At 45.1% G+C, this 26,707-nt stretch overlaps 1 protein-coding gene across 2 annotated transcripts in view; it reads right to left on the minus strand.

Annotated features, from left to right (window-relative positions):
- Positions 1 to 15,712: 15,712 nt before the first annotated feature.
- The window catches only part of STEAP2 (STEAP2 metalloreductase), a 224,168-nt gene continuing 213,173 nt past the window's right edge, over positions 15,713 to 26,707 (minus strand). For both annotated transcript variants that reach the window (XM_085631358.1, XM_085631359.1), the window contains exon 5: positions 15,713 to 21,461. In XM_085631358.1, coding sequence (XP_085487484.1) covers positions 21,177 to 21,461 — 285 coding nt within the window. In that variant the 3' untranslated portion in view covers positions 15,713 to 21,176. The remainder of the gene's footprint in view (positions 21,462 to 26,707) is intronic.

Raw genomic sequence — 26,707 nt, forward strand, 5'->3', positions numbered from 1 at the left:
AGGCGCCAGGCCCATGGGAGTTGCAGGGCGATCACACCTCGAGAGGGGAGGACAGTTGGGGGTCCCATCGATACTGTCCTCCGCCGGGGGCGATGAATGGTTCCTGCGGCACCCCCTGGCTAGTTCGTGGTGCCTCGATGTCGGGGCTTCGCTGGGGTCGAGGCCGGGTTGAGCGGGGGTGCACGGTGTGACGTGGATGCCAACAAGATGGCGGAGCCACGAGGAGTATGCGACCACGTGCAGCTCCGGGTGAAGGGCCTTGGTGCAGTTCAGACGGGGGGCCCGTGAAGGCCGGGGCGGGGAACGGGCACAATCCAGGGGGTTAAGGACCACGCCACGCGGCCGGGTCCAACAGGCGTCCCCCCCAGCCGAAGGCATGGAGAGTCACCCATCTCCTTGGGGATTCTCCTCGTCAAGGCGGAAGAAGCGGGACAGGCCGTCGGCGTTGGCGTGGTCATTGCCGGGCCGGTGTTCGACGTCAAAGTCCATTCCTTGTAGCGAGATGGACCACCGCAGCAGCTTGGGGTTCTCGCCCCGCATTTGCATTAGCCACTGCAAGGGCCGGTGGTCGGTCTGGACCCGGAAGTGGGTGCCAAAGAGGTAGGGCCGGAGCTTCTTGAGGGCCCACACCACAGCGAAGGCCTCACGCTCAATAGTGCTCCAGCGTTGCTCTCGGGGCAGTAGTCGTCGGCTGAGGAAGGCCACTGGTCGGTCGAGCCCCTTTTCGTCGGCTTGGGATAGGACGGCCCCGATCCCATACTCGGAGGCGTCCGTCTGTACCACGAACTCCTTCTGGTAGTCCGGGGCCTGCAGCACCGGAGCCGTACACATGGCTGTTTTTAGGGTGTCGAAGGCTGTTTGGCAGCGGGGTGTCCAGTGTACCTTCTTGGGCTGCTTTTTGGACGTTAACTCTGTGAGGGGGCCAACAATGCTCCCATAGTCCTTGATAAACCGCCGGTAGTATCCGGTGAGGCCCAGGAAGGCCCGGACAGCGGTCTGGGTAGTGGGGGGTTCCCAGGTCTGGATGGCATCTATCTTTGCTTGGAGGGGGGCCACCTGCCAGCTCCCCACTTGATGGCCCAGGTAGGTCACGGATCCGTGGCCGATTTGGCATTTGCTGGCCTTGATTGTGAGCCCGGCCCGCTGAAGGGCGGCCAGGACGGCCTTCAGGTGGAGAAGGTGCTCGGCCCAGTGGTTGCTGTACACGGCAATGTCATCTAAGTAGGCCGCGCTGAAGGCCTCAAGCCCGGCCAAAACCTTGTTTACTAATCTTTGGAAGGTGGCCGGGGCGTTCTTCATTCCGAAGGGCATCACCCGAAAGTGGTAATGCCCATCCGGGGTCGAAAAGGCGGATCTTTCTTGGGCGCCGGGGGTGAGCTGGATCTGCCAGTACCCGGCGGTGAGGTCCAGCGTACTCAAGTAGCGAGCGGCCCCTAGGCGGTCGATGAGTTCGTCGGCCCGGGGTATCGGGTGTGCGTCTGTCTTGGTTACTGCATTCAGGGCTCGGTAGTCCACGCAGAATCGCAACTCCGGGGGGTGACCGGGAGCTGCGGCCTTGGGCACCAGGACGACAGGGCTGGCCCACGGGCTGTCGGAAGGCTCGATGACCCCCAGGGCCAGCATCTTTGCTACTTCAGCCTGGATGCAGGCCCGCACTCGGTCAGGCACCCGGTAGGCTCTGTGGCGTATGGGGGGGCTCTCCCCGGTGTCGACGTCGTGGACGCACCAGTGGGTCACCCCCGGGGTGAGAGAGAAGAGGGCTGCGTAGTCCCGCAGTAATTGCTGGCAGTCGTTGCGCTGTTCCGGGGTCAGGGACGAGGCGAGTTGGACCCCTTCGATCGATCCATCGTGAATGTCGGATTGCAAGAGGTCGGGTAAGGGCTCGGAGTCGACCTCGCCCCCTTCGTCAGTCGCCAGCAGCAGGCTCAGTTCGGTTCGGGCGAAGTGGGGTTTTAGCCTGTTAGCATGTAGGACCCGGAGGGGGTTCCGGGGGGACTCCAGATCGACCAGGTAGGTGACGGGACTTTTCTTCTCCACCACCTTGAAGGGCCCGGTCCACTTGTCCTGGAGGGCGCCGGGTTCGACCGGGGCCATGACCCATACTTTCTGTCCTGGCTCGAATTCTATAGTAGAGGTGTTGCGATCGTACCACCGCTTCATGTCCTCCTGGCTGGCCTCGAGGTTGGCTTCGGCCATGGCTCGGAACTTGCGGGTCTGGTTTCGGAGGGTCAGGAGGTATCGGTAGACGTCAGGAGGGGCGCCTCGGGGTTTCATCTCCCAGCCCTCCTTGACCAGGCTGAGCGGTCCGCGGACCGGGTGCCCATACAATAGTTCAAACGGGCTGAACCCCAGGGATTTCTGCGGGACCTCCCGATAGGCAAACAGGAGGCAGGGCAGCAGGACATCCCATTTCCGCCTGAGGGGTTCTTCCAGTCCCTGGATCATCCCTTTTAATGTTCGGTTGAACCGCTCAACCAGGCCGTTCCCCTGAGGGTGATAGGGGGTCGTGAACTTGTATGTGACCCCGCACTGTTGCCACAGAGACCGCATGTACCTGGAGATAAAGTTTGTGCCGCGGTCGCTCACCACTTCGCTGGGGAATCCCACTCGGGAGAAGATCCCCATCAAGGCCCGGCCTACCACAGGGGCCGTTATAGTTCTTAGCGGGACCGCCTCCGGGTACCTGGTGGCGTGGTCCACGAGGACCAGGATGAAGCGGTGGCCCAGGGCGGTTTGGGGGTCCAGGGGTCCCACGATATCGATTCCGACCCGTTCGAACGGGGCGCTGACGGCGGGAAAGGGCTGGAGGGGGGCCTTGACCCGACCCCCCGTCTTTCCGCTGGCTTGGCAGGTCTGGCAGGACCGGCAGTGGTTGTCCACATCTCTCCGCATCCGGGGCCAGTAGAAGTGGGTCACCAGACGACTGTACGTTTTGTCTTGCCCCAAGTGTCCGGCGAGGGGCACATCATGGGCCAGGTGGAGAAGGAACTCCCGGAAACGGAGGGGGACCACCAACACGCGGCTGGCCCCGAGTTCTGCTACTTTCTGTTCGCTGTACAACAGGCCCTCGGTCCAGTAGATCCAGTGGGTGCCGGTCTGGTCACCGTTGGCTTGCGCGGTCGCCTGTTGTCGGACCCCTTCGAGAGAGGGACAGGACTGTTGTTCTTGCTGGAACTGCTCTCGGGTGGGGCCCCCTTCGTGTCGCCATTGCGTCAGCTCTGGTAGGGCGCTCGGAGAAGCCATCTCTTCGGGGGAGGATTCGCTGGGCCCAGGGTCGGTGTCCGCCTCCTCCTCGCTGCTGGCGGGAGGGGGTGTGAGCCCCTCGGGCTGGGCGGTCATGGACCGGGTGATGGCGCAGGCCCAATCAGCCAGTCCCAACATTCGGAGGTGTTCTCGTCGCTCTACTTGAGCCCAGGGGGAACTTTCCAAGTCGTTCCCCAGGAGGCAGTCGACCGGGGCGTCGTCGCGCACTGCCACCTTCAGCAGGCCCGTCACCCCTCCCCACTCGAAGGGGACCAGGGCCATCTGGCATAGGTTTTCACTGTTGTCGGCCGTCCGTACGGGGCACAGCACATTCGGTAGAATCTGCCCAGGGGTCACCAGGTGGCAGCGGACAGCGGTGATACTGGCGCCTGTGTCACGAAGGGCTTCGGCCCGTTGTCCATTGACCGTGACCTGCTGCCGGTACTTCTGGGTGTTGGTTGGGATGGGGGTGCAGGGTACCATCTCTCGGCTACCCAGGCAGACCAGGGACATGGCTGCCGGCTCCCACTCAGTGTTCTCTTGGTCGAGGGCCTCCTCTTCCTCTTCTCCCCCCAAGGCGGCGGCTGTCAGCTGCCGGGGCGGGTGCCCGCCGGCCCCGTTTCTTCGGTTCAGAGGGCAGGCCGGATCGCTGGCAAAGTGTCCTGTTTGTTGGCAGCCGTAGCAGGTCACTGGCGGCCGGGGTCCGGGTCGGGCCGGGCCCACCTTTCGGGCTAGGCTCGGGGAGAGATGTGGCTGCGGTGGCCCTCGAGGGGGGCTTCTGGGGGCCCCGGCGGGAGGGTCTCGGTTCCGGTTCGGCCCTCCCCCCCCACCGCGCTGGCGGGGGGGCCCGTTGGGGTTCCTCTGGTACTCCCCCATTGAGTTCCAGGGGACCCGGGAGTTGACCCATCGATCGGCTTCGACGGCAAGTTTTCGCGGGTCGGTCATTTTGCTGTCGAGGAGGTGCTGCCTCAGTTCCACGAAGCAATTGTTGGAAAGGTGTTCCCATACGATGAGGTCGACCAGCTGCCCGTAGGTGGTTGCTTTGCTCCCTTTGATCCACCCTTCTAGGGCCCGACTGAAAAAGTCCACATATTCCACCCATGTGGTACCCGGGATTTTCTTGCAGTCTCTGAACCGCTGGCGGTACATTTCCGCTGTTAGCCCGTAGCGGGTGAGCAGGGCCTCCTTCATGTGATCGTAGGAGGTCATCACCTCCTCCGGTAGCTGGAGCAGCGTGTCCCGCCCCTCACTCAGGAACCGCCCCCACAGGCCCGCGCCCCAGTCCTTTCGGGGCACCCGATGAGAGGTCATGGCCACCTCGTAGGCCTTGAACCATTGTTGGATGTCGTCATTTTTGTAATACTCCTTGACGACTTCTTTCGGGATATGCACCTTGGCCTCGGAAGGCGGTAGAGTGTCTCTGGGGGTGTCAGTCCCTCCGTTCTTGGCCTTGATCTCGAGCTCCTTGAGACTGCGCTCGTGCTCAAGAGTTAGTTTTTTTTCCTCCAACTCCCGGTGTCGTCTCTTCTCCTCTATCTCTTCTTGAAGGCGCAGCTGCTCTAGGGCCAGTTTCTTTTCTGCCAGCTGGAGTTCACCGTCCAGCCGCAGTCGGGCGAGCTCTAGCTCGTGGCTCCGGACCTTTTCCCGCTCTCGTATCTCTTCTTCGGAGAGGCCGGTTTCTAGGCTCTTTCTTCCTTCGGTTGCCGGAGTCCGTGCGGTTGCTGCGGTCTCAGTCAGGGGCAAGGGCCCTTCCTCCTGGGAGGGGCCTGCCCCGGCCTCCAACCATGCCCTCAGAGCTTTCTGCATCTCCTCCTTGGTACCCAGGCTGGTGGTTGCAATGCCTTTGTCTTTGCAGAACTGTTTCAATTCTTTGTGCGTATATTCTTCCAGCCGTTCGGGCTGGAACTCCATTGTCGCGTTGTTTTCCTGGCTGCTCATGATGCTGTTCGTTTGGATGGGTAGCTAGTGGGTACTGGCTGGTACGTACTGCGTTCGGCTCGGATCCCGTCGCTGGCCATCAAATGTTGGAAGGCGGACCCCGAGGAGTCGGTGCGACCACCAAGGGGGGGGCCCTCACACTGCACGAAGTAGCCGAGCGCTGCCGAGAAGTCTCCTGTGAGATCTTTCTCCTATCACGTACTAGCACAGTAACACCACCACACAGGACTCAAGGAGGCTGTCTTGTGACAAGCAATTCTTTATCAGCAATAAAAGGGTTACGAGGGCAATATTTACACGAAGGGATCGAGGGATCCACCAAAAGTCTCAGTGTCTCTTTGGAAGGGTCGGGGTAGCGGGACAGTCTTTGGCAGGAATGCGGTATGAGGGTACCTGGGGCCCAGTTCTTATCCTCAAGCTGGAGGACCTCCGGATCTCGGAGGGGTCGAGCCGCGACGGCGTCAGCAGGGCTCTGGCGTACAGTTCGTGGAGAGCCGCGATCCAATCAGCAGGGCTCTCAAGATGGTTTCTGCTCAGCTCGAGCCGCGACGTCGTCAGCAGGGCTCCGAGGGAGGCTTCAGCGAGGTTGGGCCGCGACAGCGTCAGCAGGGCTCCGATGTTTCAGGTGGTTCAGGAAGGGTTCACAGGAAGGAGCCGCGACGCAGTCAGCAGGGCTCGTGATGGTTCCGACAAGAGTTCTTCTCCGTAGGGTCAGCCGCGATTCAATCAGCAGGGCTCTCGACTCCGGGATACAACTGCCGAGCTGTGGTGGGGTCGCCCCAGATATAGGTCTGGAGCCCTTTGATGTCCGGACCTATGCGCCCGAGGGGGCGGAGTGGCCGGGTGGAGGTGGCCAGACGCCCAGCAGGAGAGGCGCCAGGCCCATGGGAGTTGCAGGGCGATCACACCTCGAGAGGGGAGGACAGTTGGGGGTCCCATCGATACTGTCCTCCGCCGGGGGCGATGAATGGTTCCTGCGGCACCCCCTGGCTAGTTCGTGGTGCCTCGATGTCGGGGCTTCGCTGGGGTCGAGGCCGGGTTGAGCGGGGGTGCACGGTGTGACGTGGATGCCAACAAAATGGCGGAGCCACGAGGAGTATGCGACCACGTGCAGCTCCGGATGAAGGGCCTTGGTGCAGTTCAGACGGGGGGCCCGTGAAGGCCGGGGCGGGGAACGGGCACAATCCAGGGGGTTAAGGACCACGCCACGCGGCCGGGTCCAACAAAGAGTATTCTGCATCATTCAGAAACTCTGTCCATCACCACCCCCTTTTTCCCAAATCGATTTTATCCACACTCAGTGTGGGAGGGTATGCTCAGACGTGAGTCCCTTGCTCATTGCACCATCAGGATTCAGGCAAGCCGGGCCGACGAAGGCTGTGATGCCAGAAACCGGTCCCCGGAAGCTTGTTTCCTTCCCAGTATAAGAATTGGCTTGGTAGTTTGGTTTGCCCTGTTCCCATCATGCACTGGGACAGGTACAGACTAATTTGCATGTAGCCAGGTTCTGAGCTGGGATGGTGCAGTGAGCTAAAAAACGGTGATGGATTAAAACCATGATCTCTTGACTTGGTAAGAGTATTCTGCATCATTCAGAAACTCTGTCCATCACCACCCCCTTTTTCCCAAACTGTATTATCTTATGACATACTGCTGCCGCTGAGGCGAGCCCAAACGGCATCCTGAGGAACATGAACCACCCCAGCGGAGTGGTAAAGGCTGTTAATTCTCCGGAGTCGGTGTGTAACTCTACCTGATGGTAGGCATTAGACCGATCTAGTACACTAAAGCACGTGAGTTCTCCCATAGTACTTATAACCTCATGGATGCGTGGCAGGGGGTGTCTTTCTATGATGATGTTATCGTTAAGGTCCCTGAGGTCGATACACAATCTAATATCATTCCCTCGAGCTTTCTTAGCGATGACCACCGGGGCAACCCATGCTGTGCAATCCACGGGTTGTATTATACCTAGTGTTTGTAATCTGGCTAACTCAAGTTTTAGGGGTTCCTACATAAGGTGAGGTATGGGCCTAGTTTTGTGCGTAATTGTTTTAACATTGGGTTTAAGTTTTATTTTGTGTTGAAAATTCTTAAGGAGCCCTTGCTCGGAAGTGAACACCTCGGGGAACTCTTTGATGAAAGTTTTACCCGAAATGGACAAGTCAATAGTAAGCACTTGTTCCGGGTTGTTGGGATTGAGTTTTATGCCTAATTCTTTTTGGTGTTGCCAACCAAGAAGATTAGACCCCTCCTTCACTATGTAGACTTTCCCTAGGGTAACATGGTCTTTGAATGTAATGTGAGTTTTAACATGCCCTTCAAAGGGATAGATTCTCTAGTGTAGCTACTAGGGGAGATATCAGCTTTTATTAATTCACTTTCTTTGCAAATATTCATGTTTTTAAAATCTGAAATTTTCACAAAAGTGAAGGGGGAACATGAATCTGCATACATATTGAATTTCTTGACATCCAACCCAATTTCACATTGTGGGTAGTTTATTTGGTTGACGATGTTAGAGTCTCGGACTTGGAAGACAATTTTCTTTACTGACTGGATTTTAGTTTCAGGTGTTGCCTCAGCACTATTTTGTTTACTAAGCAGACTGTGACAAACCCTAGCTAAGTGGCCTCTCTTATTGCATATAGCTGATAAGGCTTGGCAATTCGGGTTGTTTTCCAGGTGGTTACTGCTACCACAACGGTAATATTTACGTTTGCTTGGGTTGTTGAAAGGGGTGTGGTTAAAGGTTTTTTGTTTTTAATTTTGCATATGGTATTTTCTGTGAGAGGACCAACAATCTCCGACACCTGGCTCTGGTCAGTATTGGAATGGTCAGGGTGGACAGGACTTGGCCTAATTTCTTTCATTCAATGGATTTAGCCAGTTCAATTGCCTCTTGTAGATTAGGTTGTGTTTGCAGTAATTTTTCCTGTATTTTCCCATTATTGGTGCACCTCACCATTTTGTCCCTTATTAGGGAATCATTGAGATCTCCGAACTGGCATAGCTCACTTAAACCTCATAGCGCAGCTACGTAGCTTGAAATGCTTTTTTGTTTTCCATGGACTCTAAAGAAAAACTTTTGGCGTTCTAGGACAATGTTGATTTTGTCCCCGAAGTGTATTTCAAGTTTTATTAAAGAGGTTTCATAAGCGTCACCCTCTTCCTCTAGGTCTGGTTCTGGTAGGGTGTCAAAAACCTTACTTTCATGGGTACCCAAGTTATGAAGCAGTATGTGCTGTTTTCTTAAGGCGCTAAACTTCTCCCCCCCAATAGCAATAAGATATGACTCAAAGATCTTGATCCATTGTTTCCAAGGATGTTTGGGTTCCCCACATTCATTAAGAAATGGGGGAGGTTGTGTCATGCTCGTAGCAGCCATTGTAGAATAAGGATGGTAAATGAGGCAGAGGAAAGAAAAGAGGAGCTCAGAATGGTGTGCGTGCCACTGTGAAAGACACACTAGGAGAGGATATGTTCATAAAATATTGGCACGCTATGTTGTGGCACTTAACTCAAAACAAGTTAAGCATTGATGAATGAATGGTACCGAGGAAAAGGTGTGCCTGTCACCGTAAAACACAATGAAGTTTGTAGTTAAAAGAGGGAGAAGCTTCAATGAAAGGATGACACGTAGATAGGTGTGTGTCACCGTAGAACAAATAAAAGGCCAATTGACAAAATAGAACACATTGCAGGGTAGGATAAAAGTGAGTGCGTCACTGAAAAACTTAAGATGGTGTGTGTGTCACCCACAATACAACTGTGTGCTTGTAGAGGCTGGAGGTTCTGAAGAAAAGTGAGCATTGTCACTGTGTACACTGGAAACACGCAAAATGGTGTGCGTGTCCCCGGTGTCAGATGGAGTATGTTGACAAGTGAGGCTGGAGTTTTGAGGAAAAGTGAGCGTGTCACTGACAACTTCGGATACACACTGAATGGTGTGCATGTCACCGCTGCAGATGGAAAAGTGAGGATAAATTCCTACATGACACCTTTATAATGATTCCCCAATACCCTGTGAGGAGGGGAGTGCTTCGGAGACACGCTGAATGGTGTGCGTATCACCGCTGCAGATGGAAATGTGAGGAAAAATTCCTATGTGAAACCTTTAGAATGATTCCTCAAAACACTGTGAGAATAGTGTGGTGAAGTATTATATAATAAAGCTCTGGATACAGAAATACTTCATCTTGTGTATTTATTAGCCACAGCTTCAGCAGTCCCCAAGTAACTGAATTACAAGGAATCTCTCAACTCAGAATCTACATAAGACATTCTACATTCCATCATTGCATCATTGGAATATAGTCAACATGCGATCACCACAATATTTCCCTTTCTTTACAATAAAATAGAGCAAACAAATAACTAAGTAAAGATAGCATAAATATAAAAATCAACTAAAAGCAAACAATATAAAAATGGAAGCATACAAGAATTTCAATCCCAAAATCTCAAAGGCTTAACAATGTTCCGTCTATTATTCCTTCGTTCGGACAAAGGATGAACAGGACGTTTTAACTCTGAAACATGATTGCCAGAGGAAGAAGATGGTAAGATAGGAACAACACGAGCACGCAAAGACGAATTAGATGGAGAAGAAAGATCATGAGAAGGGACATCTTGAGAATGCAACTTCACAACTCTTCCCTTATTCCACCATTCATTCCTGCTGGTTCTCACTGCATTCCTGGTTACAACTTCAATTCTGACAAGTGGTTTAAATTTTGACATACTTTTAGGGACATGATTGGGATCTTTCACTCTAACCCAATCTCCTACAAACAAATCTCTTTCTTTAGACTTCGCCCTGTGCAAAGTGTCATAGTGTTTTTTTCATTTTAGTATGAAATTTTTCCACATTAGGTCTCACAACTTTGTCCACATTTGACATATGTACGTTTTTGTTCTGACACTCGCTTAACAATGCAGGACACAACCTTGATGCAGGAGGACGTCCTCGTAGAATTTCAAATGGCGAGAGACCAGAAAGAACATTTGGACATGACCTATGCGACCACAGCATTTCCTTAACAGTTTTAGACACATCTATTTTGTTTTGTACAGTCCACTGTATGCACTCTGCCAGTGTACGGGTCATTTTTACAACTAATCCATTTGCTTGTGGGTGATATAATGCGACACATTTATGCTTAATTGCATTGGATTCAAGAAATCTTTTCATTTCTTTTGAAATAAACTGAACACCGTTATCTGAAACAATTTCTTTTGGAAAACCTTCTCTCAAAAATAAAATTTTTAAGAAACTTATAACACTAGTAGTGTTTGCCTGTTCAATGAATTTTACTTCCCACCATTTGCTATAATAGTCGACGATTACAATAGCGACTTTGAACTTTCGAGGCAGAACACTAAAAGGACCAATGAAATCTATTGCGAGTTTTGACCACGCGAAATCAGGTAATGTTACAGGTTGAAGAGGAACAGCTTCAGTTTTAAGACCTTTATCACTAGTCGCACAAATAACACATGCCCGAACACTTGCAATAATGGCAGAGCCCAGGCCACCAATAACTGTCTCTGATTTTTCTTTTGGTTATGGTTTGGCCTAAATGTCCTTCGTGACCATACACAATGATCCTGTCTCTCAAGGATACAGGTGGAATACATTTGTCTCCCCGTACCAACATTCCATTTTCTTCAATTGACAATTCGTCTGAAATTTTAAAATAAGGTTGTAAGTCTGGAGGTAACGTTTTTTCTTTTGGCCACCCATTCATTACACACTCTCTTACTCTACTCAACTCAACATCTTTTGAAGATTCCGACATCCACTCTTGTTCTGTAAATGCGGTGTCATGGCAAACATCAATACAGGCAATTAAGCATTCTTCATCATAATATTCTGTGTATTCAATAAAACTTAAAGGCGAATGAGATAAGTAATCCACCCTTACATTCTTTCCACCTGGCATGTATTCAACCACGAAATTGTATTGTAGAAGTTTTGAACTTAGCCTAGCAATTCTTGGTGTGTGGTCTTTAATGGTGCATCCACTCAAAATGCTGACTAATGGTTTGTGGTCAGTCTTTAGAACAAATTTCCTTCCCCAAACAAAACACTTAAAGCTTTCAACTGCCCAACAGCATGCCAAAAGTTCATTCTCTATGACAAAAAAAACTTTTTCGTTAGCCCTCAAAGACCTAGATGCAAAACCAATTGTCACTTTCATTTTCCCTTTCATTTGGGTATTAGTGGCACCTAAACCATCATTGCTTGCATCTACTGTGATAATACATTGTTGTTCAGGGTCAAAAGGTGTAAGAACACCTGCTGAAACAATTTCTTTTTTAAAATTTTCAAACTCTTCTTGACAATTTTTTTCCATGCAAACCTTTTGTCTTTTTTCAATAATTCTCTTAGTCCAACAGTTTTATCAGATACATTTTGAATGAATTTGGAATAAAACTCACAAATCCCTAAAAATGAAGCCACATTCTCTTTGGAGTCGGAGATCTGACTATAGCATCTACCAAACCAGGTCTAGGTTCAACTCCCTTCTCGGAAATTACATGCCCTAAATATTCAATGGTATTTTTTGCAAATTCGCACTTACCACAATTTGCAACGACTCCGTATTTTTTTAACCTTTCCAGAACTGCACGCATGCGTTTATCATGAATAGACAGATTTTCACCTGCTATTAAGGTGTCATCCTGGAACGTTACCACACCTTCAATTCCTTCTAATACATTCTCCAGCACAAGCTGAAAGACAGCTGCAGCAGACGCAAGTTCGAAAGGCATCCTTTTGAATTGATAGGTGCCCATAGGAGAAACAAAAGCGGTTAGATGTCAGGACGACTCCTCAAGTACAACCTGATGATAGGCGGATGCTAGGTCAATCTTTGAAAAGAACTTAGCACCTGAGAATGTACTTATGATGTCGTCTGTAAACTCAGAAGGCGGGGCAAACATCCCACGGCACACCTCTGAACGGTGCCAACGAAGACGGGGGCTGGCAACGCGTAAGAGACGTGGAGAGAGTCTGAAGAAACGCCTCAGGGGAAGTAGAAGTAAGCATGAAGACACCGTGTGGAGAGGTGTAGCAAACTCAGAAGGTGGGGCAAACATCCAGCGGCACGCCTCTGAACGGCATAAAGAAGGTCTGAAGTAGGGGGGAGTTGAAGTAGGCGTGGGGAGAACGCCTACATAAGCATGAGCAAACCACTTCACAGAAACGCCTCAGAGGGGCGTGTGCAGGCATGGCGGTGACATCCTCTAGGCGTGGATATTTTTTTGAAGGGGAAAAGTCAGTAAGTAAGTCACAGGCGGAAGCCAGACAAGACAAAGGCTCCGGTAGCAAAGGAGCATCAGTGGTTACAGACAGTAACAGCAGACTTCAGCAACAATGAATCCTACCGTAAGGAAATAGAGGAGGAGACCAGGTGAAAGGTTCCTCACCTAGCAGAATCGCCCCGATTGTGTGATTTTCACTGGAATTGAAAGCAGGAACAGTACCTTAACCTTGTGGGCCACAAGGTAATGACGTGGTGGAAAAACACAAAAGGGAAGGAGGACCGTCCTGCTTCCTTACGCAGACCAGTCGTTGCCAGTGTTATAAAGTGGACTAGAAACAGGTAAGTGAAGAACTCCTTTATTACGGCCTCCACTCTGCCACCACCAGCACGTAGAGCACAGGGCACAGCTACCAACGAACTCTGCCAGTCTGGCTGGTCTTGTCAACATTCCAAGGCAGCCTCTGGCTTAACAGAAGGAATGTACCAAGAGGTGGGAGGAGGAGGGGGGGGGGGACAAAGGAGAAACCAAGACGGGGTTCCTAAAGAGTCCCACTATACACACCTGGAAAAGGAAAGAGGTTATAACAGTTATCTTGAAGGTTGAACAGAATCCTTTCCGCTGGGTAGTGTGAGCAGAGACCCGATCCTTTGTGTTATATGGTGTAAACTTATATGGTGTCGGCTTTTGTGTTTTGCCTTTTTATTGCAATTTAACTTGAATGATGCAGGCCTTTGCTCTTTGGTTCGTCCTATTTTAACGGAAGAAGTTACTGACAGTATGTTTTGTATGGTGTACTATGCAGTCTTTGGGGATATGGGACTTGACACTTTTGTGTATTACCACTTTGAGGTGATGTGGGCTTCTACTTTTTTTCATCTAGTCCTTCCATGCCTGTAATTCAGAACAGGAAAGTGAGAGATTTTGGTGGGAAAAAACATGGGAAATGTCTTTTCAGACATCAATCTCTCGCCTGATTACTGTATGTTGGTGTGTTAGTCAATTCTTGTCTGTCAAAATGGGCAATACAGTAGAGGCAGATGAATATTCCTGTCTTGTTGAAATGTCTATGCAGGACTGGTTATCAACACCACTTGACCCAGCCATTTCAGCAGTGTTACTCAGTGGCAAAAGCTGACTTCAGTTATGACGAAGGTGGCCAACAATCCTCTTTTTCGTTGGCTTTCCTTCATTTGGGTGATCTGTCATGTTGCCACAGTGAGTGTGTGTGGGATGCCCAACATTTTGTTACTTCCAGGAACAAGCATGTCTTTGATCTTCCTCGCACATAGTATGCACGCATCAAAATGACGTGGACGGCTGAAGAAAACTTTTTTTTTGTATTGTCTAACCACACAGCACAGCATTCCAAATGCTATGCTGATTGGCTAAAACCATAGGTAAATCCAATAGGTCCCAAAGGGAGTGCTAATGGCTTTGCCGATGCTGGTTATTGATCAATAATTGTGATTCTGTGGTTTTGTATTCTGTTTGGAAACATACATACCATTAATTTCTTAAGCACTTTTGCAAACCAAATGCTTCTTTTGACTAATATAATTAACCCCGATGTAATTGTAATTGTTGCGTAGCCTATTAGGGAAGATTGTGATATCCTTCCGGTTCTGATTAGTGCTCCACATTGTATACGCTGGTGCTGTGCTTAGCCATATCAGTAGTCGTGTCTCTGTGGGCATTCAGCAGTTCCTTAACCTCCCCTTTACTCATCCCAAATCCCCTCCTACTTCTCTGAGCTCCAAAAACAAAAAAAACAAAAAATTCCAGACCCCTCCCTTTTTTAATCCCTCCACTATCTTCTTCAGTATAGCTAACACTAACATGGCCACCGCTCAAAATATTTCCACTATACCCCACTAATCCTGTTTGAGTTCTGGAGTAGTGTGCTACCTGCGGAAAATCGCTTCAACACCTCATCACGGATAGCAATTGAAACATAAATAAAACCCTTTCTTTCACTCCATTATCCTTTTTCAATCAAAATAATAAACTCACATGTCCACCGCTCAAATAAATTTCATATCTCCCTATACTAATTCACCATTAATCAATCCTCTTTGGGTTCTGCCCAGTTAAAAATAATTCATTGGAACATGATCCCTGCACGATTGTTTCTTAAATTCTTTATCTCACTGAAAGAAAGAATTTAGCTCCTTGAAGTAAAATTGTCTGTGGCATCTGTGTGCACTGTTTTTTTTCTTACCACAAACTTCAGTTGTTGCTTATGAATTTTTTTAATTTGGAGTATATATGTGCATTAAAAACAATAACGCAAATCCTGTGCTTATAAGAACAAATGACAGCTGATGACAATGGGCAATATTTGACATTGCAAAGTCATCTAAAGATGTAGTCAGGGCAAGCATGTATTCCTGAATCAGACTGCATTACCCACTGTATAGTAATTGTATAGCTATTCAATCCCTGGTGGCACAGCAACCAGGATACTGTATTGCACCGCTAAACATTTGTAAAGTCCCAAAGGCCACTGCACTTGAAACCAAAACTTGTAGGTAAAAGACATTGTCATTTACAATGCCAATAACTAACTCCTGCAAACGCGTGACCTATTGCATTGTAAATGCTTTTTTATAAATTGTTTTTAGACTATTTTTGTGTTACGGACATGAAACTATTATGCGTTGAAACTCCCTCCGAAGAGGCATGTTGAGGAGTTCAGACTTCCTTTCCAATGTTTCTACTCCGACATGTTTTGAAAAGGCAATTACTTTTTTATGAACCAGGTTAAAAAAATAAAACGCACACTACAGAAAACACGTTTTCTTTTTAGAGATATTTCAGTAAATGGCTTGAATATGAAGCAGTTAGACATGCCATGTTTAATTGGCATACAGGTCCATCCGGATCTCACTTTCTCTGGGGAATAAAAAAATCTGCCATATATAAAGGACTGAGAGATTCTATTTGTTACGAGACTTTTAGGTGCATAGATCATGAACGCTTGTTGAAAACTCTTGTGGAATACTTTATTAAACACTACTTACTGTATCCACTTTTTTCCTAGTAGTATTTTAAATCAACAGAGTTTAGATGATAAATTACTTTTTTCTCATTCATCTAATTAATTATAAGCAAGTGCCAGCCAAACATGGTTATTGGTATTATACTGTACTCCGTGCACCTGTGCCTTGTTTAAGCATAAATACAAAAAACACGTTTTCAATAAATGCTTACAAAAATATATACATTTGCAAGTATGTAATGAAGTACAGTGAAATATAAAAACAGTACAAAAATCAAAAGACATTTTATTTGTGGACGCACCACTTTTTGTTTAAATTACATTCACATGTACAACTTTACAATAACAAACAATTACATTTGAGGATAACCCTGCCTAAGTAACGTGACAAACACAGTAATCAAAAGAGCCAAATGCACAATCACATAAAGGTAGGATAAGCAGAAATAAATAAAGATTTTTGTGAAGGGAATACAACTGGCGATACATTTCAATACAAAACAGCACACTGTCAGCAATCCATGGGAAGCGGTATGCGAAAATCATAATATGTTAAATAATACATCTTGTTTTGTCCAGTAACACACTATTCATGAAAGTATAGGATTCTATTTTACATATATAACACTGCACTACTATTTTCAAAGGTCATGCCTCTTGTAAAGGTTTCTTAGATACTCTTCTTAGGCCATACCAGTTTTAGGCCAGCCTCATACCTTATTGATGTACTTAAAGGACAGGCTGTATTAGAGAGCCAAAAGGTAATGACATATGTTCCACATGTGATATCCTCCACGTATGTATTATTAATACATTTGTTAATACAGCCACTCATACCCTCATTCATGTGCTAGGGAGATATACTTCTTTTTATTGCATACCCTTCCAAACTGTGGTCCTTAGTTGATTAAAATAATGTTGAGAGTCTGTTCAAAACGACACTGTATGGTTTATCAAGCATCATTTATCAAACGGGTGCTTAGAAAGCAGCAGTTTGTGTTAACCTGGGCCAGTGTCGGCTCTGAAACTATTTCACAAAACATTTTTTAACTCCTCCCCACATGGAACTGTTCAAATAGTTGCATTACCTTGAACTGAATGATGATATGGATACAGGTCTTCAGTTTCAAATAAGCATCCATTGGCTTGTTACAAGTCAGGATATTATTGAACAATTACATGTTTACAATATGCAAGAAAATACCAGTGCAGCTGACCAAAAACGTATCAGACAATGTAAGAGAACTTTCCTTTTATCAAGGAAAATCAGCCATCACAATTATTTTAAAAACTTTGGACAACATACTATATAGAGATTCCCATTTTCATTGCAGATCCTTTGATGGTAATACTGTGGAAAACAGGAAAACTAAACAGCAATAACATTCAGGTAAACATTCAGTGATTTTCAGTCTAGGAACACATGCTTCTTAATAAAAATGTTTTATCACCATTTTGTTTTATGTCCTGTACAGCAGTTTAAAGTTACACTGCTATTTGTTAAATGCACTTAATCAACGTCAGTTTTGATTTCATGATATGGATTAACTTTTGCTATTCAAAGCCAAAAAGAAATTAGAAAAAAAAATCAAATATAAGAATTTGTTTAAATGCTAAATGTTTAACTCTAACAGAATGTTAATCAGTGCCATGTAGGACTGAAGTTAACAAGCAAAAAAATTTCAATATATTAGTGAGACACTCCATGTCAAAATATTTAGAAGGATGTGGTAGAACACTCAGGTTGGAATCTTATATGATTTTGGGACGAGTCAACCATCAAATCTCACATTTCCTTCACAATAATGATGCTCCTCATAAATGAGAAGGTTTAGTTGTATAAACACATTCCTTTATATGTAGCTAGACTGAGTGACTATTTCACAGCCATTCAACAGTGAACAAGCACACATTTTTATAATTAAATGGTAACACAACCAAATTGCCAACTATTGGAAACAACAGACGTCGCTGGCATGATGCCCTTTGCCCAGCCCCACCTCAAGCTAACAGAACCTCCCGCCATTTGTCATGGCCAAATCTCTTGGGGTTCAACCTGTTAAAGGCCTCTCCTTAAAAGCACACATCAGCATTGTTTCCTCATCCTACTATAATCTGTTGACAGTGATGGGAAAATCCTTCCCTTCTTGCCTCACGAACCCCACTCAAAGGTGGTTTTTGGCTTTCTGCCTCCTATATTGACTATTACAATTGTCATTACATAGAACTGCTTGACTGCTAATTCCAGAAGACTCAATAATAGCTGTAAGGAAAGTCTCCTGATAAGTTTGATCAAGTTTAATGCACAGTGCTTTCCATGAAGCAGGGGCCAACCTGAAGAGCTTCTGCCTCACGCATAAGGTTTATTATGGGTCGACCTACTCAAGGCTTAGAGAGCAGCTTTCCGTGTAAAAGGCCCTCAAACCTTTGCCCTCTAGTTCAGTTCTTGTAATGGAAAATCCTTAGATAAGTCTTGCATGTATCAGCAGACATTTAAGAGGATACATGGACCCCAAACTTTGGAATGAGCTCTCTGCATCATCCAGAACAATGCAGTTTTTTAGAAATGCTCTGGTGGCTTTTCTGCTTTGGTGATGACTGCATGCTAAGCCATGCTTACCGCTAAATTTGTTTACTTCCTAGCCCATTACTTTTAAATTACTCCTTTTGTATCAGAGCCCAAATACCTATGCGGTGCTTGCATGTGCTCTATAAGTAATAAATAAAATAGGTGTATATGTGTGCCCTTGTTGTTCCTGTGTGTCTGAGTGAAACGTCCACTCCTACTGTAGGATGTACTGGTTGTGTATCTGAAGGAAAGCTGCACTGAATAAATTCTATATACATACAGCAACTCTTACTGCTACTGTCTGTACCATACTTTTCTTTGTGTGTCATACCAGTTCTGTATCTGGGAGAAGCTTGCACTGCTGCTCTGTGTGAAACACATTTCAGTGAGCAATTATAAAGGTTTAGAAAAACAAATCACCCTGAATGCCCTTTCACTTATAAACAAATGCACACATAAAAAGAAATCACTGCTCAACCGTCTCAAAGGAATTTTTAGTGTGGAATGATAAACTTGCACGAAATCCCCTAAAGTGTTTCTTTTGATTGAAATACAGGGCACTCGATTATACATGTTTAAAAGAAGCCTCCCAATCCACACCAACAATCTCATCAATTTCCCAAGCATTTACGATTGAACTTCATATTGTATATAGCATTTTGTACCCTACTATAAAAGGATTACTTTGCTTCTTCTGTTATTCAGTGGTAGAAACGATGTGTTACAACAGAAGCCATCAGAGGTTTTGCAGATTAATCTTCAACTCCAATCAGTATAAGCAGCATTCAACCTGAACGACAAAGCACGGTTTTCTTGTTGTGACAAAAAATTCGAAAATAATTCACTGAGCATCGTGGCAAGTAAACATGCCACTAATTTACACAAAATTCGATGGAATGTTAAAAAATGTTGTGCTACCACAATATATTCCCTTTCAGTGTATGTAGCCAATACATTGTTTATGCAACAGTTGATTACGACAACTTGAAGTGGAGTGGGAGGCACAAAGGGACCAGATGCTCTAACGTCTCTGCCAAAGCAAGGCGTGTGCTGCTTTGCTAACAAACTGCAAATCCTCAAGGGATTGTCATCCATCTGGGCCTTCATTAACAGTGACATCAAATGTAGTAATTACTTTAAGGACAACAAGGGCTTGCGCATGCTGTGGGACTTTGGTGTGCTGCCCTAATTACTCGTCCAGCGACTGTGACATTACCTTACCAACGAAAGCGAGTGCAGAAAGGGCCACACGTGTTGGAGGGGAGGGAGGTAGCAGTAGGAGGGACATTTCAGGGTCGGCTGTTGCTGGGGCATACAACTGCAAGGCAGGGTGGCCTTTGGTATGGGTGAGCTGGACACAGGCCAGGGGCACCAATGTTGCGAGGGGCGCAGCAGGGAACTATCCGACAAAATGTCATGCAAACAGCAGCTTGTCCACCCCACTTGATCTCAATCGGGTCCCATTAAAGACTTTGTAATCGGCTCCTAATGTACCTCAAAAACAACAATTGATGGACTGAATGCAGAACAATGTCATACATTGACCCCAGTACAGAGATCTGGGCCTAAATACATAGTTTTTTTGCTCACCTAGAAACCGGTCCAAGGATGCTTGTTTCTGGTTCAGGGAAGACCTGGTTTGGCAGTTCGGGCTGGACTGTTCCCAAGAGGCACAGGGTCAAGACTGATTTGCATATATTTGGATCTGAACTGAGGTGGCGAAGTGAGCTAAAGAATGATGATGGATTCTACCCAGATCTGTGACTTGGGGCGAGTGTCTGAAATGTTTCAGCACTCCGTCCATCATCTCCTTGTGTTTGCTTAATGTACCTCAGCATAATTGTTAGTACCCCATCAACCCCTTTCCTTCTCCCACCTCCATCAAACCTCCTGCCATCACACCGCACCCAACCCCCACACCACAATAAACACCAATTTTCTTTTCGCCAAGGGCACCGTCCCGGTCAATCAGATTTAGGGCGGAACCTGCTCCTAATTACTGTGGCTAATCCAGAACTATAAACTGGTGATTTCCTTACTAGGCTTGCTCGAAATAATTTGGGTCTGGTATTACAAAAAGCACCAGGACGACTTTTGTGCACAAACTGTAGCATACTAAAAGCTGAAGTGTGCTCCAATGCAAGCAAGAAATTAATCCCCCTCCACCTGGTTAGGAAGTGAAAGGCAGCCATAATTGGTGTATAAAGGCCTCTCATACTCCTGAGCCCCAAAGCTATGCCCCTGGTTCCAAATTGGACTTTCATCAACCCTCAATGATTAAGTCGGCAGTGAGTGGCCACAGTTTCAACTGTCCATAAAGGCTTGTCCTGTTTAAAGCCAAAACACCAAAATAAACAAGGACTGGCAATGCCAATATGTGTGGCTTTTAAGGAATGTTGTATGCTAATGTGAAGCATGGCATGAGATTGGACATGCATTTGCGTGGAAGCAAAGAACTGTATAATACAATTGGTGCAGGCTGAAAGGTCAGGAGACACTTGCACTGTCAACCCATTCCTAAACATCCATGTAGGTCAATGACTGTCCTCCTTCCATCTGTGTTGCTACCAGGGAAAAACACTATAAATTATCTAGTTATCTAAGACATTTTTAGAGCATTACAATGTTGTGTGTGTGCCTTCGAAAATTCAAACTCAGGAAGCCAAATAAATATACAAAATGATCACATCTATGTGGTGGGAAAACACCTTTGTGTGCAAGCACACAACTTCTGTCCAATTAAAACATGTACTCCTGACTCCCAACGTGTGGGCAGAGCCAAAACGCTATTCTAGTGATGCTCACATAATTGTCTGGCAACAGCTGCGCTGTCAAACCAGACCATAATAATCACACCAGCCACAGAGAGGACACAAAACACATGGGTACAAAATGATAAGCTAAACAGTGTTTGCGAGTAAGCAATAAGTACACAATATTACTTTGAGATGTTTGTTTCCAGGAGTAGATATATATATATATATATATATAACCCACAGCAGTTAAAGGCTGCAATGAGCCAGTGGTTCAAGCACATCCACATCCTTGCTGTGTCGGTGTAAATGTGTTTCAATCATCTCCAACAAAAAAGACTTACATAAAAGTATTGATTAAAAAAATCAATGTTAACAGGTAGTGTCAATATGGGTTGCAGCATCAAATGACTGTGATCCTTTCTGGTGAGAGCTGTGATGATGTACCATATGATTCTTCAATAAACTGGCTTTTCTCCCAACCTCGTCTGATCCTTCTCAGTCTCCAGCTCACACATGGAAGTAGTAAAATAATTTTGCCGAGCACTACAACGAACGGTAGCACAAGAGCAAGGACAAAGTTTGGTGGGGTGTAAAACCTGTAGTATTCCTCCTCGAAGGCTCTTTTCCATCCATAAATCAATATGTGAAATGTGCCTATGAGAAGAGCGACATATCCAAGCGTGGACTTTGAAAGACAGAAAAAAAGATGTTAAACAAGTAGAATAGAAAAACACTTTACATAAGGCATTATTCTTGATAGCATGCAAATGGCGCATTCTAAAAGACTAAGGAAATGTAAAAAACACATAACCATCATAAACATACACAGATTCAGGGTTTAGCCCTATGGCCTTTATGTATCAATGCATTTATCTATAGACCCAGAATGGAGAAAATCCTTTGATATATCATGCCCTCTATTCGTAGAAAAGGTGGTTTAGGATTACACAATCTGCATGTCTATATAAGAACATATTACCTATATTGCGCTTTCTACCACCATTCTGATATTTCTGAGGGCTTTAAATAGCTGATGTGAATAATAGTCAATTGAACAGTTCTCAATTTAAGAGAGTTGGCCTTATGGTGATTTAAACTGGTGGCCTGCACATCAATCCATAGGGAGAGTGTTTAAAACAATGATCAATCCTGCCTGCTGAATTGAAATTTGCACATAGTGTCTTTCGGCACTCTTCAAATATGTATATGTTGAATAGAGCCTCAGTGCTCAATTGGGCCACACGGGCAATTTCGGTGTAAGTTTTCTCAAGCTGAAGCTTACACATGACCGTGTTCTGGAGGGAGGATAAGCACAGGAGGGGGTAAGGGGGATTCATACTTTGCTCTTTTAACACAGAGAACTGCATATTTATTAATTTAGAAGATGGTACACTATCTCCTTTTGTGTGTGCCTTCCCTCCCACAAAATTATGTTGGGAAGAAGCTCGTTTTTCTTTCCTTTTCACTTTACAACAGAAAATGACATTCTTATGGAAAGTCATTTAGCATATTTGAACTCAATGAAAGAACTGCAGGCAAAGTAATTAATTACCTGCAGTGTTACTGTGTCAAACAAGCTCGACTTTTCTGTAGTGTTAAGGTTTTGTCAAGGTTCTGTAACAAATGCAATATTGGTATGAGGGTACCACAATATCGTGGACCTATGGTCATCTGACAAAAATGTAGCGTCTCAAATATCGTTTTTACAACTAGTGCTTCCATATCTCCTCGTGGCGTTAATATAAGAAAATCGACACCCTATGGAGCGATATTTTTGTAAATGATATTTAGGCCACAATATATGTCAAGCGATATTTTTAGTATGAGCAGTGGTAATGTGCACACAAACACAATTTTGCGAGCGCGAGCATGCACACACACACAATACAGTATATGCAACTACAGTATATAATAACATTAGCTGATCAACAAAAAAGGAACTGAGAAAATATGAAAAACCATTGCAAAATAAACAGGGCACACAATTGAAATAAACCAACATAGTTTTACAATTAAAATCTTAGCTTTAAACTGATAGCTAACACATATTTCATTCTAGCATAAAAATACCCCATCAGCTTAACATATTATTTTGCTTTTCAATTGATTTGATCAATAACTTTTCAACAACAGAGAGAACATCGAGAGCCTTTTTTTCAAAAATCCTGGTTGAGTTGTTGCCAGAGATGAGAATTAATTTAAGGGACTAACAGCTGTTATGTAATCCGTACCCTGCATTTGTGTTCTCGAAGACCAAACCCCCGATTTAAACAAACATATATATATATATATACATATATATATATATATATATATATATTTTTTTTTTTTTTTATCAAAACAGAAATTACTCGCACTCCAGGAGATAGATTAAAGGTTTATTTAATCCAATATGTAGAGATAGATTAAAGGCTTATTTAATCCAATATGTGCCAACACCATCAAGTCCTCTCACAAACCAGCGCGTTTCGACCACTCAGGTCTTGATCACTGTTAGCGGTCATCCACCATTTGTGTCTATTTATACAGATTTTACCCACACAACCATAAGTGTTCATATTTCCAGTGAAAATCATTTCTTAAATACAATATTACTGTGGATCCTTTTGGTAATGTTCTATTTTTGTTAAGTTCACATTTTTTTAACCCTTTGTCAAGATTATTCAATCTCGGCTAAGTGCCTTGGAATATATTTATTTCAGTTCTTTGAAGAAACGGTTAAACAGAATTTTAAATTTTATTTTCCCTTCATATTAATGGGTGATGTTTTGAAGTGTTGTTATTCACAAATGTACATGAAGTTCCTCGTCCCCATTGAGACCCATAGGCTGCTTGGTTTGAAGTCTGATGATTAACTTTGATTCCAAAAATCTTAGTTTTTTGGTCCTGTCTCCACCTCTTTCATTTGCTGGGACTGTGGCCACCCCCCAGTACTGCATTTGTTGCCAATTCGAGTTTGATGTATTTTCATATGTTTAGTCATAGTTTGGTCATCGTTTTGAATTGCACGTATGTGTTCTAGGATTCTTTTTTTGAGTTGACAGAACGTGCTTTCAATGCATCTGGCTCCACAGTTGCACTCTAGCATGTATACAACATACATGCTTTCACAGGTGATCTTTTATTTTATTGTGTATTTCCTTCCTTTCCAATCGGTAATTTATTTTGTATTTTTCACCTATCTTACAGGCCCTGCATTTTTAAAATTTTTTGAATCCTGTTTCAACCATGATTTTATCTTGGGTTTGGAGAAATGGCTATGCACAAGTTTGTCCCTGATGGATGGAGCTCGTTTGTATGTTATGCTTGGTTTCTATTTCAAGATTTTTTTTTCATATCTGGATCTTTTAACAGATTCCAATGTTTGTTCATTATTTCTGAAATCGCATGATTCTCCTTACTATATGTCAGGATCAATCGTATATCCGACTTTTCCTCCTTTGCATTGTCTTTTTTGGTCTGAAGGATCTGATCCCTGGAGATTTGTTCTGCCTTTTTTCTTCCTGCTTTCACATGTGTTGGTCTATACCCTCTCTCTAAGAATTTCTTTTCTGTTTCATTCATTTTATATTCCAGTTCTTTTTCATCTGAACAATTTCGTTTCATACGCAGAAACTCAGCGTAAGGTATGCTTTTGATCTGCGGTTTCGGGTGAAAACTCGAGCCATGCAAAAATTGTAGCAGTTGGTTTGCGATACGTTGTGGTTTTCAATTTTCCTTCCTCTTGATACACTTCAATGTCCAGAACTGTATTCTCGTTTTGCTGGAATTGTATGTGAACCTCAGCCCTTCAGCATTGTTGTTCAGCAGATTTACATATTGGCTGAATTCTTCAGATGTTCCACTCCATATGATAAAGAGGTCATCGATAAATCGTAACCACAACATGACTTTTCCTGTAAATGCATCCATATTTTCACCCCAGGCTACTGTCTTATACCACCATCCCATCGTGAGATACGCGTAGCTCGTTGAAAATGACACGGTACCGCATGTTTGTCGATATAGTTGTTGGTCAAATAAAAATATATTGTTACATAGGCAGAGTTCCACCATTTCTGTGATCATCCTTGAATGTTCCAAATATTTTATATCTCTTTGTTCTAGAAAGTACTTCAATGCCCTAAGTCCCGTCTTGTGGTTGATCGATGTGTAGAGTGATACTACATCTATTGTGGCTAACAGATATTCTTCTTCCCATTGTGTCTCATTTAAGATTCTTAAAAAATCACCCGTGTCCTTGATGTGCGAGTTTAATGTTGTAACAATTGGTGCCAAAAAGGAATCCACATATTGCGAGAGAGGTTCATATAGACTGTTGCAGCTTGATATTATAGGTCTACAGGGAGGATTTATTAATGTTTTATGAATCTTCGGCAGGAAGTATATGGTCGTTGGATTATCTTTAGTTAGAAACTTAACTTCATCACTAGTTAACAGGCCCTTTTCCCAACATACCTATATTTTCGATTGTACTTCCATTACCAGTTCATTCAGGGTGTTCTTTTTCAATTTTTTATAATTGTCAGTGATGTTCAATTGTCGCAATGCTTCTTTTTTGTACTGTGATTTCTCCATCACCACAATATTTCCACCCTTGTCGGCTGGTTTAGCTCAAAATTGTCATTTTCCATCAATTCCTTTAATGCTTTTCTTTCTGCCACGGATAGGTTTTCTCCTTTCTTTCCTATATATATTCTTTTAAAGCATGCAATTGGCAGGTATCACAACAGGAATGCTAATCTACAGCTAATGTACAACTCTAGCGAAGGGACTGCATCATTCTTCGTCCATACTCCCAACCTATGCAATACTGCGTTGTTACTACAACCATGAAGCCGGTTCATCATTATTATAGCTTATCTTTTATATTTTAAGCAACACCTCTCCTACCCCCTTTCTCCCATGGAATGTTGTTACAGTAATATGTACTCGTGCCTGTAACCTGGAAAAGGACATCATCAGAAAAGTGTAACACTGGAGTCCCAATTCTGGTCATAAGAAAACAATGGCAGAGAAAGACAAAATAGAATTTGAATGGATAGGTGGATAGACCGGTGAAAGGATGGTCCAGTATAAGGATGGATGTATGGGTGAGGAAAAAGGATGAGCATATGGGTGGCAGAGTGGACGAATGAGTGAAAGGATGAATGTCAGAGTAGATGGAAGGATGGTGGATGGATGGCAGGGTGATTGGGTGGATGGAAGGCAGGGTGATTGGGTGGATGGATGCATTGATGGCAGATCAGATGGAGGGATCAGTGGATGGCAGAGTGAATGGATTGATGGAATGGAAAAAGATTGAATGGATCTAAGAAGGTAAAAGTGAAATGGTGGATATCAGCAGGTGGATGGAAGCGTGACAGGATGATTTGATAGGGAACAGTTGGCTCACTTGCCTCCCTTGCATTGTGCCATCAGGGCTTTCATTTCAAAGTCTGCGTTACTTTAACTTCCTGGCTACACCCCTGCAGAAAGGAGCAGTGGTGCAGCTATATAAAAGCTTAAGGAGCTTGGCCATTCCTTGCCACACTAACACAGTGACCACTGAAGGTTTGCAGAATAACACTGTACGGAACACTTAAGTTTAGATTTGAAAATCCAAAGGGAATAGCAGCAGAAGTGTACTGGAGAGCTAGAAACAGTTCATGTATGTAAATGTAGCTCAATAAAATGTTTTTGAGCACGTGTGCTATTGAAGGACGATTCACACATTACTCCTGTGCAATTATGGTATAAATGCACTAGAGTGCACCCCACTTGCAAAAACACTACGTAATTCCTCACATATTCCATTCTAGATTCACTTTACAGAAGAAAACTAGAGCCATAATCCCAAGGCCTAGTAATTGCGATTTTAACTCACTGCACTAAAAGGTGTGTGTTCTGGTTAAACATCATTCCTTACAATTTATTACTACAGCGTTGCAA

The sequence above is a fragment of the Triturus cristatus genome, chromosome 10 (genome assembly GCF_964204655.1).
Source record: "Triturus cristatus chromosome 10, aTriCri1.1, whole genome shotgun sequence".
Lineage (NCBI taxonomy): Eukaryota > Metazoa > Chordata > Amphibia > Caudata > Salamandridae > Triturus > Triturus cristatus.